Consider the following 15,317-nt stretch of genomic DNA (forward strand, 5'->3'; position numbering starts at 1 on the left):
GGACTCTCCATCTTTGGAGTTTTTAAAAGAGGTTGGGTGGGCATTTTTTAGGAGTGCTTTAGTTGTGTATTCCTGCATGAAGGAGGTGGGACAGCCCTTGTTATCCCTTCCAGCTCTAAGATTCTGTGATGAAGATGATGATAGCTGTGCCATGAAAGGCAAGCTTATGTGGCATGCATAGTTGGTGCCAACTGAGCAAATCTGTAAAAAACTTTGCTTGCGTGCTACAATTTGTTCTATCGGGCATAATTTATTCTTAATAGGCTAGTCATGGGAGAGGCAGAGAATCATGCAGGGCCATGAACCCCTCACCGCACTCCCTTCCCCTCCATCAATGAAAATCTTAATCAACTAAACCTTCTGGCTTCTGGGATTTCAGCCAGCAGCACCCGGTGCCCAAAGACTTCCCAGCTTAATTTCACAGCCATACGTACCAGAAACATGCTTTTTCAACACAATCTCCACACTGTCCTGCTTTCGTTCATTTATTTGATTAAAACAATTAGATCTTGCTGGTCCGTCAAGACTTCCAAGATGGCAGTGTAATACAGATTTTGAAAATAATGGCTAACAATCGGAAAACATCCAAGGGAGAATATTGGAAGCAGTGGGGGTGGCTGCGGGCGGAATTACGCCAGCTGGATAATGTTAGTCCAGGCCAAAAATTCCCTCTAAAAGGCAACATTTTGGCTGCGCCCTAACAAGCCAAAGAAGCTGCCTGTTATCATGTCCGATTATTTATCCACCTACCCAAGTCCTTGGGAAAGCTCCTTTAGAAAATTACAATTCCCTATTATTCTTTTAACTCAAGAATCTGAGGTTTTAGACACACAATCCATGTACTGATCCTATTGAGCTATATTCCCTGCCCAACTCAACTAGATGAGCATCTCAGTCTAGTGTCAATGAAAAAAGCCCCCATCTTGTCACCATATGTCACAACTTTGTGATGAGGCATGTTTGGAAGAAGGAGGTTGAGAAACCAACACACACACATGTGCATGCTTTCCTCATCCCTGCCGTTCTCTGAAAGTGGTCAGAAGTGATGAATGGTACTTTCATTCAAGCAAAATGGCAGCCATAGCTGTATCCTAGAGCATACCCAACACAATGGTACTCAGATTAACAATGTCTGTCCAGGGAACACATTTCCAGCCACACCTGAAAATGTTAAAGACTAAACCTGGAACCTTCTGCCTGCAACCATGCGCTCTACCACTGAGCTACAGAGGACTGTATGAGATTTAGCTTTGGAAAGTGAAAAGAAAATGGAGGGAACATGGGGGGCAAGAGCTACAACTGGATCTATTTCAAAGTAAGCCTGCTCACAATGGGAGGGGTCCTTCGGCTTTCTGAAACCAAAAACCCTCAGAGCTATTCTGCTTAGTACCCGTGTCTTTATGACTTTGCGGAAGATTCTGACTGCTTTACTGAGATTTGCTGTGTGGCTTTTATTTTAATGTGCTGTTGTTATTGTTGATGCAAGCTGCTTTGAATACTTGGAAAGGCTACTGAGACATTTTAAAATAAATTAGGAATGGCTGTCTTCATGGCATTTCAGGATTCAGTCCATCACATGGCCACACTGCTCATCATACAAAGTTTATTTTCTATTTACAGAGTTCTTGGTCAGGTCAAGTTCAGAGCAGACCTTTGGTGGTGAAGGCAAGAATTACAAAAATCTGCAAGATGAATCATGAGTGAGGTTTGCCTCCAAGTACCAAGAAGACCACTTACTGTCCAGCTATCTTTACACATGGAGAGGCATCCCAGAAATGTCAGTTGAGAGGACTCCCTGCATCCTTTCACCTCATTCCTGCCATGGCCCTCTGTTTGATTCTGGTTCCCTTCTAGGACTCTTCAACAGAGTTGGAAGGTTCCTCTGGAAAGCCAATACCATGTGGATTCATCTCTTCTTCCAGACAAAGTGAAAAAGCAATAAAGGCTCAGCCACCTCCATCATTCCTTCGATTCATTCCCCTCAACCTCCTCAGCCTTGGGATCCTGAAGGTGCACAGTGATACTTTCCTGGGCCTCGCGGCCTGCCACCTTTAACCGAAGCCGCTCCAAGAGACACTGGGCTGCCTGTGTGAGGCTATGCTGTTGGAAGATGGGAGTACAGTTGAAAGATGGAAAGCAAGAGAAGAGATTTTGTGTCAAAGAATTTATACTTGTCTTCTGGTCTGCCAGGACACAAAATAATGGATCATTCTCTTTACAAAAATATCAACACTGGGGAAAGTTAACTTTTCTGGATTACATCTCACAGAATCCCCCCACCAGATGCTGGGAGTTATAGTCCAGGAAAATTATTTCTCCAGGTTCTGATAAGAACATATATCCAGAAATAGAGTGTGATGATTGTGAAGATAGAAGCAACATACCACTGCTGCTGTCCTCAAGAAACAAAGTGGTCTAAAGGTGCATCAATAAACAGGCACTGCTTGTAAGTATAGTACATTAAACAGGCGAGGAGTGTGTTTATATGCTGGCGTTTCAGTTCTTGTGATGCTCAGCTCTGCTGAACAAGAGTCAGCGCCAAGCTCAGAATAAAATGGAAATCAAAAAGAAAGTGTGTCGGAAGCAAAAGTTGGCAGCGCAAAGTAGATCGGCTACACCTGGAGATCTGGGCTTTTTGCCAGCATGTTGCGGTTAAAGAATTGAATATGATTAGAAGTTATTTGGGATAACCTTTCTTTAATTTATTATGAGTTCTCTAATAATGTTTATTCTGAGAGGAGGAGGAGTGGGCCATGCAGAAGACATTGTAGGGTTGGGGAGAGGAAGTTTCTCAGGGACACTGAGGACCTCTTACAGCCTCTCTCCTGCATATTCAGCTTAATCTGTTTGTTTTTAATTAAGAACTTAGGCCTCTTACGTTCAGGAATACTACGAAGAACTCAGCAACCTTTCTTCTACCCAACTGGATCAAGAAGAATTAAACCTGCCTCCAGTATTGCTCTGGCCAGTGAATGCAAAGAATGGCTCACACATACTTGACTTTTCATTACAGGTTGAGTCTCCCTTATCTGAAATGTTTGGGAGAATATATAGAATGCTTTGGATTTTGGAATACCTGTATTTGCATATATGAACATAATGAGATATCTTGGAAACAGGACAAAGGTTAAACATGAAATAAATGTATGTTTCTTAGACGCCTTATACCCATAGCCTAAAGGCAATTTTGTACAGTCGTTTTAATAATGTTGTGCATGAAACAAAGTTTGTGCACACTGAACCACCAGAAAGCAAAGGTGTGACTACCTGACATGAAAAAGGGTTTTGGAATATTTTGGATTTCAGAATTCCATTTTTAAAAAAATGAAAAGAGGGCCAATGGGAAAGGGCTTGCTGAAACTGCCTTATCCTGCCACCCCCCACCCCTCAGATTTCCAATGACAATCCACACCACCACCATCACAAACCTGGAGAATATGCAGCCCCTTCAAGCACACCACAGCCAGTTCACAGAGCCCATCGCTGGTCAGGTCCACATACTCCATGGACAGGAGAGGACTGGGGAAAGTGCGCTGCCAGAGTAGGTGAAACTCCCCATCAGGCTGACCAAAGGGATGGGGTTTTGTTGTGCCCACCGCATGGCCATGTGAGAACCTGTACTTGTAGCACAAAAGCTCCTGGAAGGCCAAGGAAGACAGATCGCAATCAACAGAACACTCCAAAAAGTCAGCACAGCTTTCACTGAGGAGCACTTAGGCACCTCAGCAATCTTTAGAAGTAGGTTTTCATCATTCATGGTGATAGAACAGGACTAGGCAACTTCATGGAGGCCAAGAGTCAATTTTTGCCACCCAAAAACCCTCCTGCATGGGCCACTTTTCCAGCGCAGCAAACCCAAATATCTATTTTCCTCCTCTCATCAACACAACACCTGCAGCAGGCCCCAGGGAGGCATCAATAAGCTTTGTGGTGGGGTTGATAGGGGGGCCCAAGGAGGAGAAATAAAGGATGAGAGGAAATATATGCTGGTCAAAAGCTTTTCTCCTACTGTCAAGAGTGAGGAACCACTGAAAGCTGAATTCCATTTTAGAGATGTTTTGGAGGGAGGGAAGATACTCTCACAGTAGGCATAACTAAAAGTGCAAAGATGGGACTGAAGAATGCCAGCCTAATTCAGCTTAAAGCTCTCACTGTCATGTCTTGAGAGAGGCATTTCAACCTTTTAGATAGAGTGGGACTGTAACAAGGTTGAAAAATGATCTAATGTAATCGTGGGAAAGGGGTTCTGGCCATCTGGGACAAACAGGGGGATGGGACTAGGATCCTAGGAGGGCTGGATTTAGCCCCAGGTCCTGAGGCTCCCAACTCTCAGCTCTACACATTTGTATCTGGGGCTTTTGCTTAGATTCTTTCAACAGCTGCGTAACCCCCCTTAACTCAAGCACTGACATGTATGATTTGCCCGGCTTGGTGTGAGATGCAAATCCAAGTTCATGCTGCATTATTCAGCACCTCCAGATGTTGGCTCCTCTTGAGTTTCTCTCTGTATCTTCCTAAGAGCTCTCACAGCATTTGCAAGATTTATGAGGCTATCCCAGCTTTAGATTATTTTTGAAAGAAAGAAAACTGCTTCAAAGAGACAAAGTCTGGGAAAGTTGGGTTTTCTGGGCTGCAAGTCCCAGAATCCTGAGCAAGGTGTCCAAAAAAAGTAATTATTCCAAGTTCTGGTGCCAGCAGCTTCTTCTAGATTTCAGCCTCAGCATCTTAGGAAGCACAGCTGGGAGAAACCTTGGCTTACCAACCTTTTTGACAAGACCTGTTATTCTGAGTCTTGTTTAAGATATCACTCTGCAAGCTATTTGTAAAGAGGATTATTATGAAAAACCTGTTCTCTGATAACCCCTAGAGAGAATTTAAGTGGGGAGGAAAACAGCACCAATATATCTGAGCTAATAAGGGCAACAGGAAGACTCAGACTCTACCTGTCCATAAGTGCCAAGGAGAATCTCAGGCTCACAGTCAAAGTCAACGTCAGTTACAAGGGCACAGATTACGCTGTCATAGTGATCACTCAAGGGCAGGATCAACTGGTCCTCAAGGCCCCGCTGCAATATATTTCTGGGAAGGAGACAGGAAAATCGCTCATATCATAGAACACAGCTGGCAAAAAAGTTATTCTTATTTTGGGAGACGCGTCAATAAGGGGTAAAATCCAGTTAAAAATGAACAAATCAAAAAGACATTCTGCACATAGTAGAAAGATACACTGCACACCCTTCCACCCCAACCAGCTAAAATCAGAATAGCTTTTGAATTCCTAGGAGTAGCCATTGAGAAAAGTTTCTCCCATGTCTTCACCAAACAAACTAGTGATGGTGGTAGGACCAAGGGAAAATCCTCTCCTGAAGATTGTAAATTACATATGGGGCTCACATTTAAGTAGACCTAACTGTCCACTCCCCAAACATAGGAGACCAAGTTGTTGTTGTTGTGTGTCTTCAGGCTGTTTTTGACTTACCAAGACTCTTAAGACAAACCTATCACAGGGTTTCTTGGCAAGATTTGTTCAGAGATTGTTTGCCTTTGGCTTCCTTGGAGGCTGAGACAGTATGACTCACCCAAGGTCACCCAGTGGGTTTCCATGGCCAACTGGGGATTTGAAACCGGGTCTCCCAGAGTCATAACCAACACTCAAGCCACTACACCACACTGGGTCTCTAGAGATCAAGGAGACAACAGCAAATACCACCATGACTTGTCATGGTACCCCTCACAAGTGGAAAAGTGGGTGGTACAGTCACAACCCCGGATGGGCCAACATCCTATGTGCAGCTGTACCTTTATAGTAGCACTTACCACCCAGCTATGTTGGGGACTCTCAGTGACTTTACCAATTCAGAAAAACAAAAACTGTGGTAGCTCCAACAACAACAAAAATACCCTCCATATACACTTGACAACTTATTCCATTTCTGTGAATGACACCCGCCTCTAAAAAACACCCACATTTTCTAGCTTTTCAAAGCAAAGTGGAGACTAATCACAGGCTAGGCAGATATTCTGCTCACCTGTAGACAACCGACAGCTCAATAGTGCTGGTGACAAGGACGCTGTGGCTCTGAGCATGGCTGCCAGCACTACCTGAGAGAGAAGGCACAAACATTAAAAATGCACATACAGACACACACACAAAGCTGGAGCGGCCTATAAGGGGAACAAAATTTGGGACCTTCTGCCACTCAGGCTACTGAGTTTAAGGAAACCAGGGTCTCATCCTCCTTGCCAGTTTGTGACTCCAGAGGTTCTGCCATGGCCCCTACTATTTCTTACCATGTAAAGGTGCCGTTCCAGAAAGATCTCCTAGACAGGAGCCCGTGGGCAGGGCAAAGACCAGCACTTTGGAGATGGGACCATCTTGCTGGATGCTCCAACTCTGTAGTACCACTGAGGAAGGGAGTTGAGGGAGGGGAAGAGATAAGAGCCCTCATCAAAGCAATGCCACCATTGCTGGGCAAGTCGGAAATAACAAATTCTGCAGTTCAGCATAGCCAGACGGCTAAAGTCTGTGGTAGTCATGGTGTAGATGGGAGACGAGGTTTGAATCCCAGTTCAGCCATGAAAACCTACTGGATGATCTTCGGCAAGTCACCGTCTCTCAGCCTCAAAGGAAGGCAAAGGCAAACCACCTCTGAACATATCTTGCCAAGAACCTCCTGTGATAGGTTCGCCTTAGGTTCATCTTAAGTCAAGAACAACTTTAAAGCACACAAAAACAGTTGTACAATCAAGTCCCTAGGAAGCCCGATTGTGAGCCAAGGAACCTGCTACTGAACCAACATAAATAAGAACCATTTTAAAACAACTCACCTCTGCTGGAGGGTTCAACATGGGCGACTCGGATATAACCACTCTGGCAGCCAAAGGCTGTGAGGCGCTTTCCTGAATTTGGGATGTTGTACACATCTAGCCACAGCACACTGCAAAGGAGGAACCATCATCATTTTAGGGAAGGGGCCTAAACTGAAAACTGTGGAGAGAGACAGGGGCCTCTTTTACACTACAATAATTATACTTTCATCCCATTAACTGCCTTCATTGCATACTATGGAATCTTTGGAATTCCAGCCTCTGGCATCTGTTGAGTTTTTGTAAGCTTCATTACCACCTCCCAAAACAGTTGTGTAAACTAAAGAACAGTGCGTGAAAGTAAATGTGTACAAGTCATCCTACTATAATGATCTGACCTATTAATAAACCACGATTTCTTTGTAAACTTGGAAAAAGTGTCCACTTGAAATTCCTTCCAACATGCGACTTTCAAAAGCCAACACTACTAAATTTGCTTTTCTCTGATGAAATGTTGAATGCCTGCAGGCATGTCAAAGAAGAGAATGGTTTTTCACAAATAGCTGTAGATGCATCAAAACTGAGTCTTACATCACAGAAAGTGCACATGCATGGAAAGGATACCTTGTCAATATACAAGCTACAGCCCTGCTACCTGCCCTCCTGCTAGCAGCACTGTCTCCCCATTTCTGATTCACACAAGGTTTGGCCTTCCCCACAAACCAGCCTCGCCTTACTTGCTTGGCAGCTCCTTGAGTTCGGGAAAGAGGTTCTCCACTGGCTGTTCCTCAAACTGGTGCAGCTCTTCATTCTGTAAGGAAGGAGTGTCATGCAGTCATACCATAGCTCACCACTCCATCAGGTAAACTGATGCTGCCCAGGCTTTCGACTTATGCAACTCCCCATCTTTTGCCATGGTAAGGAAAGGATAGGTGTGTTTTACCTACACTCATAAGCCAAACAGTTCATGGGGTAAAGCTGGTGGGAACATGGGAGAGTGTCTTCTCGGTGGCTGCTTCCAGGCTCTGGAATAGAGACTTTAGATTGGCACCCTCCTTGCTCTCATCCCAAATGGCATTGCTTTTAACTGCTTTTAATTCTATTGTTAGTTTAACCATTTTTTATGTGATACAAATGTCAAAACCGTATATGTTCTAACTAGACAGGCTGGGCAGGATTTTGTACTCTGCCCTGAATCACAGACTGGGGGGGGGGGGGGCTGCTATTGCCGTTAAAAACAACAACAACAACAGAGTGCTTTTTAAATACACATCACAAAGCAGTGGTCAACAACTAGGTTCTGAAAAAAGCAGAACCAATGGGGGAGAAGTTTATATTATGTTGAGAAGGAGATGAGAAGCTAGAGGAGCTCCGACCACCCTCCACACCAATGTCAGTCCAGTCTTGGCAGGAAAAGGGCACTTTAATTCTTCCCTTCTCAGTGAGAGGCATTGGCAAAGCCTCCTCCTGGTTATGATTCAAGCTTGTGGTAAGCTGCCATGGGTCCCATGTTGCGAGAAAGGCAGGATATCAAATACATGCATGCATACATACATAAATTATTTTTCAGGGCTAAATGGATGTGATGGGAGGGGCATGAGCAAGTGGAATAGCATGTTAAAATTTAAACAAAATAAGCTTCCAGAAAGTAGTCAACCAAGCCAAGCATTTAATTAATAAATAAATATAAAAAGTATTTCTCAGAGCTAAACAGTTGTTGTGGGGAGTCCCTCCAAGTGGAATAGCAGAGTGAAATTTAAACAAAATAGGCTTTCAAGGAGAGCACCCAAACAAGCATTACAGAGGGGAGAGTTCACCAGTGGCCTTACCTCTTTGTACAAATGAATAGCAGGGTCATTACCACTCAGAAGGAAAACTGTCTCTGGCTGCCCACCAACCTGGACTCTGCCAAGAGAGAAGCAGCTTTTAAAAAAATGTCAGTCAAGTTATACAACATACAGTATATTGAGTTTATTTCACCCCTCCCCAATAAGCTTCATTCTGAACCAGACACATGCATATAACATGTAGACACTCAAGAATAAGTGGCGCAAATTAGCAGTTCAGTTTAGACCAGTCTTGTCCAAACAAGCATCTTCAAAATAATTTTTTACAATTCTCATTGTGTGGCATTTCAATCCACTGCCAGTTGATGAACTCCAACAATGGAGATCCCTTAACCTAAAGCCAACCCCTCTTGAATGTGCTAATGGTTTACTTGACTAATTATAAAGGTTGAAAGGAGCAAATCTAGAAGGTCAGGGGTATTACTGAGTTTTAGCAAAGATGAGAAAGGGTTAAAATCATACATACTCTGCATGATAGAGTTGAAAAGGGGTAAACTGCAGCTCCAGGTTCAAACAGCTCTCTAGAGAGAAAAGGGAATGGGGATTAGGATACTCACTGAAGAACAAAAAAGAAACTGGGCCCCAATCCCACACCAAGAGCATGAACAAAGCTTGGAAAAGGCATCCTTTGGATGACAACTGTCAGAATCTCCCAGCCACTGGCTATGATATCCGGAAGACTCTGGAAGTTGTAGTCCAACCCCCCCCCCCCCAACCAATCCCAATTTCCTTCCAAGCATGAAAGAATATATTCCAAGCTTCATTACATTATGAATGTTCAGGGTTATCCCCAAATCAAAAGGAGGTCAGTGCTGCTGAGGATCAGATGTTATCCAGATTCAAATGCGGAGACAATTTAATGTGCATTAAGATAGAAAGTTTTAGTCCGCTTGGTTATAGGGAAATGTTGGCCTCAAAAGTCTCTTCTGGTTGCCAATGGATCCATGTCTAGTAGCTTTTAAATTTCCAGCTCCACAATCCTTGACAAAGCAGCAGGCTCTATAAAAGCCATATTCCACACCTAGAAAAATTAAATCCTGTCTTCAACCACTGTATTGATGAAGATTTTCTTACTGCTTTTAACACAGTATATCACGCTTCCAAGATGCAGGTTTACAGGCAGGAAAGAAACCAGAGAGGGAGAGCTAAGGGGACAAAGATCTTTTCCTCTTTAGGATTCAAAGGCGGAAAGAGGTGGCGAAGACTTACGCGCAATCGAATCTAGGTTATATTCAGACCCTGGCTCATAGTCACAATAAATGTTAAGAAAGGGGCTGGCTTTGTCTCCAGAATCCTGCGGAGAAGAGAAGAAATAAAACAGGCGTAATGTAGTTCATTTCACAGCAGAAATAAGAACACAATAGCTTCATATGTACGTGGCATTGAGGCGGGGGGGGCATCATCTGTTCTGATTTAAGCAAATGGAAAGCTGTCAGTAAAATTATGACTTGAACAGGTGTGTGGGGGGGTTATCCCATCTATGTAAGACCTTTAGTCATAGTATAGCTTTTAACAAGCGCATCTTACTGATAGTTAACCTACTGTGGCAATAAAGAGGTTCAAAAACAGCCTGGAGAAAAAAAAAGCACTGATGCTGTATTCCCAGAAGTCAAATGGAGGTCTTTACAGGATTAAATTTAATTGTAACTGCAAGAACCACTTAATGTGTCTTATTAAGTTTCCCGTGATGATGATTCCAGTCTTTTACAGGTTTGAACAGACTCCCTATGGCTGTCTTAAGTGACAGTTCCAGGAACAAAGTCCTGAGCTCTGAATTCTTTAATTCTAAACAGCAACGCCCAAACAAAGAGCCATGCTAGTCTGTTTTGCATCAATGCAACAGAAGAGCAGTGTGGGGACTTTAAGAAGGAACGGATTTATCACAGCATGAGCTTTCACATATCGCAATCTACCCACTTATCCTCACTTATTACCGGGAGGTTTGTGTTATCACCAACCATTTTTGTTAATGGCCAGTGTTAATAATATAATTTCTGAGCCCAGATTTGCTCTGATATCATCCCCAATCATGTACCCTTGGCATTACATCACAGCCTCTTAGATTATGCTACATGCACCTGATTAAATTAATTGTAACCCACAATGTTATTCTGATAGGTGCCACACCACTCCTTTGATTTTACTTCTAAGTGCATCCCTTCTTTAATGGGGTCTATTTAGAAGATTTCAGGTTCCATTAAAAAGTAGGTCCTGGAAACCTGGGGATCTACTCACTCCTGCCCTAGAACATGAGATCACATCATTACTTTTTGACAGGTTATATACATAGGCGCTGTGAAAGAACCACAACAAGCGTCTAATTGCCTACACACACCTGTGTTAGGTTATATACTTATACAGTTTTATGTTCTTGAATACAACAATTCTAAAAACTACTAAAAGGCAAGGTATAGTTGTGTTCATCTCACACTCATACGTGTGAAGCACTAAATTTGCTAGTTGTGTATAGGACAAGTTATCATAGAATCAGAGTTGGAAGAGACCGCAAGGACCATCCAGTCCAACCTCATTCTGCCATGCAGGAAATCACAATCAAAGCATCCCTGATAGATGGTCATCCAGCCTCTGTTTAAAAAGCTCGATGGAAGGAGACTTCACTACACTCCAAGGAAAGAGTGTGTTCCACTGTTGAACAGCCCTTACTGTCAAGAAGTTCCTCCTAATGTTGAGGAGGAATCTCTTTTCCTGTAGCTTGCATCCATTGCTTCATTGTCCTAGTCTCTGGAGCAGCAGAAAACAAGCTTGCTCCCTTCTCAATATGACATCCCTTCAAGTATTTAAACAGGGCTATCATATCACCTCTTAACCTTCTATTCTCAAGGATAAACATCCCCAGCTCCCTAAGTCGTTTCTCATTGGACATGGTTTCCAGACCCTTCACCATTTTAGTCACCCTCTTTGGATACATGGCTCCAGTTTCTCCACATCCTTTTTAATCTGTGGTGCCCAGAAGTGGACACAGTATTCCAGGTGAGACTTGACCAGAGCAGAATACAGTGGCACTATGACTTCCCTTGATCTAGACACTATACTTCTATTGATGCAGCCTAAGATTGCATTGGCCCTTTTAGCTGCCGCGTCACACTGTTGACTCATGTTCAACTTGTGGTCTACTTGGACTCCCAGATCCCTTTCACATGTAGTGTCATTCAGCCAGGTGCCCCCCCATAATCCTATATCTGTGCATTTCATTTTTCCACCCTATATTTCTCCGTGTTATAAAAACTGCTTACCTTAATGAAGGTAATCCCCACCACTAGGCCTCTCTTGGGGGGGTGACTTATTGAAAGTGTCAATAGACACAATCTCAGCATCGACTGAAAAAGAAAGAGACATGTAAGATCAAGTGCAGCTGAAGGTGGCTGCAACCTGCATGAAAGGTTACAAGGCATCCAGGGTTTGGTTTTGTTGGCCAGAAAAAGGGTAATATAAAGAGTTTAGAGTGGCTTGGGGCTACAAAAACAAACTTTGGGGAGCTGCATGTAAAAAAACCCAGGCTATACTTTGCCCATTCCTATTGCAACTTTGCAAGGGAAAAAGTCAGAAGTCTGAACCAATGTTCATCCAAGGAAGAGAAGAAGAAGAAGAAGAAGAAGACAAGTCATTTTAGGTCTTCCTCTCTTTCTACTGCTTTCCACCCTTCCTAGCATCATTGCCGTTTCTAATTACTCATTTCTCCTCACAGTGTGGCCAAAGTACAACAGCCTCAATTTGATCCTCTTGGCTTCCAGGGAGATGCCAGGCTTGCTTTGTTCCAGAATCCATCTGTTTCTCTTTTTTGGCTGTTCCCAATATCTTCCATTGGCTTTCTTCACCATCCAGCTCCCACATCTGCACATGGAGATGGGGAATACGATGGCTTGGGTGGTCCTCGCTTTAGTGTCAGAGTTATGCCCTTGCATTTTCTGATCTTGCCTAGTTCTTTCATAGCTGCCCTTCCCAACCCTAGTCTTCTTCTGGTTTCTTCACGGCAGTCTCTGTTCTGATCAATATTTGAAATAAAGTATGAGAAATCTTTCATAGAAACATAGAATCCTAGAGTTGGAAGAGACCCCAAAAAGGGCCCTGATCCAGTCCAGCCCCATTCTGCCATGCGGGAACTCTCAGTCAAAACACACCATCCAGCCTCTGTTTAAAGACCTCCAAGGAGGGAGACCCCACTACACTCTGAGAAAGGAGTGTGTTCCTCTGTCGAACTGCCCTTACTCTTAGGAGGTTCCTCCTAATGTTGAGCTGGAATCTCTTTTCCTGGAGCTTGCATCCATTGCTCCATTGGGTCCTGTTCTCTGGAGCAGCAGAAAACAAGCTTGCTCCCTCCTCAATATGGCATCCCTTTAAATATTTGAACAGGGCTATCATATCACCTCTTAACCTTCCCAGCTCCCTAAGGCATTCCTCATAGGGCTTCATGGTTTCCAGACCCTTCACCATTTTAGTCTCCCCCCATTTGGACACATGGCTCCAGTTTCTCCACATCCTTTTTGAATTGTGTTGCCCAGAACTGTACCCAATATTCCAGATGAGGCCTGACCAGAGCAGAACAGAGTGGCACTATGACTTCCCTTGATCTAGACACTGATGCAGCCTATATATGTGTGTGTATATATGTATACACAGAGAGAGACCCGTGGCCTCTCACCTGGGATGTAGGTGAACTGGAGCTCCCTGGCGACCGGGCGGAGCTTCTGCCTGAGGCCTTGGTAGCGGAAATAGATGACCTTCCCCTTGAGAGTGGCAGCCAGGAGCCCCCCGGGGCCCTCCTCCTCCTCCTCCTGCCCGCCTCGGCTGCCCCACTGCTGAGGGCCCCCCTCGGCCCCCTCCGAGCCGGGCTCCCCGCCCTCCTCGGGCCCCTGCCCTCGCCCTCCGCCCCGAGAGGCCCCCGGCAGCGCCGCCAGCCCATAAACGTTGCTCTGCGAGGAGAAACGGGTGAAGCTGTCTTCCAAAAAGGGGCAACCGCCGGAACAAGGCTCCATCTTTCGGTTCAGGCACCGCGAAGGGCAGCCCTCCGACGACATTAATAAAGGGGGCCCTCTCGCTCTTTCTCTCTCTGTCGCCGCGGCGCCAGAATGTGACGTCAGGACACGCCCCTTTTCGCCCGCCCGCTTTCAAAATGGCCGCTCCAGATTCCTTCCGCCCTGTGCGCCTGCTCTGATTGGAAGAGGTGAGGACGGCGTGCGTATACGCCGTGACGTCACAAGGGCGGTGGAATGGGGAGGGGCTAGGAGGAGTTAGCTGCAACTACACTAGAAAAACCAATTCAGTTTCATACCGCTTTAAATGCTCTGGCTACAAACTATGGAATCATGGGATTTTAGTTTTAGAATTATATGTGTGTGTGTATATATAGTTATATATACACACACACACATATAACATTTTAGTATAATATAGTGTGTATATATATATATGTATATTTGTATATATATATGTGTGTGTGTATATACATTGCAGGATATAAATAAATATTTTAAAAATATTTTACAACCATCAATTTATTAATTTAAATACCATAAATAAATAAATAAATAAAATATAACTGTAAAACTACTTTCTCTGTGGCCCCTCCCTCTATATTACTACAGTTATTATATTTATTTATATCCTTTTTTCTTCTCTAGAGCTGGAACTCAAAGCAGCTTACAATTTAATATATATATATACACACACACAATTTAAAAGCATACAGAGGTGAACACTGCTATAGAATTAAACTGACAAGCATTAAAACACACTACTGATTAAAAGGATGAAATGCAGCTTTAAAAGATACATGGTCTTTAGCCTTCTCTGCCAAAGAGTGCAGGTGCCTCACCAAACCCAGACAAAATTCAGGCGGCTTGGCTTTAAATGAAGCCCATGTGAACTTTTTTAACATGGACTTTATGGACCGAAAACGTAAAGAAAAAAAATTTAAATTAAAATGAGACCCAAGCAAAGAAACACATAACAGTAAAGCAGAATATTGAGAATCAGAGCTAAGATAAGTTTAGATACGTTTATTAATGTAGTACCATCTGTGCGAAAGCAAACGTAAAACAAAAAACTGGGGTGGCTTTTGGTGTATTCACTGCCGTTGACTAACGCTCTTGAGTGCATTTGAGGGCTCTGACAAAAGACGATGGTCAAAAACGTAAGGAACACAATGACCAGCAGCAAAATATCCCTTTCTTCTTACCACTGCCATTGTGACAGCAAGCTTGAAAAGCCTGAGACAGTGCAAGCTCTGCCAGTCTCCCATGGAGAGGCTATGCTCCATAACCCATGTCTAAGATAATTATTTCAAACATAAGAGGCTTTAAAAAGTAGAATCCTACACAGCACAGAAAAAGGTTGCAAGGCAGGATACTTGAGTCTGCAAGGGAAGGCAAACCGTCTGTTATCTCTATGCGAATGTGATTAACTCTGGGAACTCAAGACTTTTAAATGCTTAATTGGCACAGTCATTTAAACCTTTACTGTACATTTAAACGTGCCCTTAATAAATAACAAGGGCTGACCAGCAGCGGCCCAATTCCCAGAGAGCAGATTCACACTTAGTTCTCCTTTTCCTTTTCCAAATTAGAAAAGGACATTAAACTGGAAACCTGCCTTGAATGGAAGCAGACAGACAAGCCTTTCGTTTGGATTTTTGTGATGTGCTTT

At 43.7% G+C, this 15,317-nt stretch overlaps 1 protein-coding gene across 1 annotated transcript; it reads right to left on the reverse strand.

Annotated features, from left to right (window-relative positions):
• Nucleotides 1–469: 469 nt before the first annotated feature.
• Nucleotides 470–13,725, reverse strand: LOC121917523 (KICSTOR complex protein kaptin-like). Its single transcript, XM_042443565.1, is given in 13 exon segments — nt 470–2,100; nt 3,429–3,638; nt 4,944–5,079; nt 6,030–6,102; nt 6,292–6,405; nt 6,829–6,938; nt 7,545–7,618; nt 8,637–8,712; nt 9,121–9,175; nt 9,864–9,948; nt 11,909–11,950; nt 11,952–11,992; nt 13,315–13,725. Coding segments are annotated over 13 exon segments (1,533 nt in total). The 5' UTR covers nt 13,691–13,725; the 3' UTR covers nt 470–1,959.
• Nucleotides 13,726–15,317: the final 1,592 nt, after the last annotated feature.

Source organism: Sceloporus undulatus, unplaced genomic scaffold (assembly GCF_019175285.1).
Source record: "Sceloporus undulatus isolate JIND9_A2432 ecotype Alabama unplaced genomic scaffold, SceUnd_v1.1 scaffold_23, whole genome shotgun sequence".
In the NCBI taxonomy this organism is placed as follows: domain Eukaryota; kingdom Metazoa; phylum Chordata; class Lepidosauria; order Squamata; family Phrynosomatidae; genus Sceloporus; species Sceloporus undulatus.